Source organism: Egretta garzetta, unplaced genomic scaffold (assembly GCF_000687185.1).
Source record: "Egretta garzetta isolate BGI_Z169 unplaced genomic scaffold, ASM68718v1 scaffold2786, whole genome shotgun sequence".
In the NCBI taxonomy this organism is placed as follows: domain Eukaryota; kingdom Metazoa; phylum Chordata; class Aves; order Pelecaniformes; family Ardeidae; genus Egretta; species Egretta garzetta.
In genome coordinates, this window is record NW_009259960.1 from 1 (window position 1) to 373 (window position 373).

The 373-nt window shown below is 66.0% G+C and overlaps 1 protein-coding gene across 1 annotated transcript in view; it reads left to right on the forward strand.

Moving 5' to 3' along the window:
* Positions 1-65: 65 nt before the first annotated feature.
* LOC104127486 (chloride intracellular channel protein 3) overlaps positions 66-373 on the forward strand; it is a gene marked incomplete at both ends in the record, with an annotated part of 3083 nt that continues 2775 nt past the window's right edge. The window contains one exon of the mRNA XM_009640157.1: positions 66-175. Within this exon, the coding sequence (XP_009638452.1) occupies positions 66-175 (110 nt within the window). The remainder of the gene's footprint in view (positions 176-373) is intronic.

The window sequence follows — 373 nt, forward strand, 5'->3', positions numbered from 1 at the left end:
CCCAGCAGGGCTGCCTTGCTGTGCTGCCCCTGCTGAGCAGCTGAGCTCTCCCTGTCGGCCCACAGGCAAGCGAGGATGGGGAGAGCGTGGGCCACTGCCCCTTCTGCCAGCGGCTCTTCATGGTGCTGCTGCTCAAAGGGGTGCCCTTCACCCTCACCACCGTGGATGTGAAGAGGTGAGTCGTGCCCCCACCATGGGGCTGTGGGGGTTGCCAGCCATGGGGGACCATGGGTGGGTGGGACAGCCCTGGCACATGGACAAGGGGTGGTAGGTCCCCAGCACTTTGGGAAGGGCTGTGAAGGGATTGTGGGATGCACAGAGCCTGTTGTGCCCCCCAGCTGCCCACGGGAGGTCGGGGGGGGGGAGCATTTTC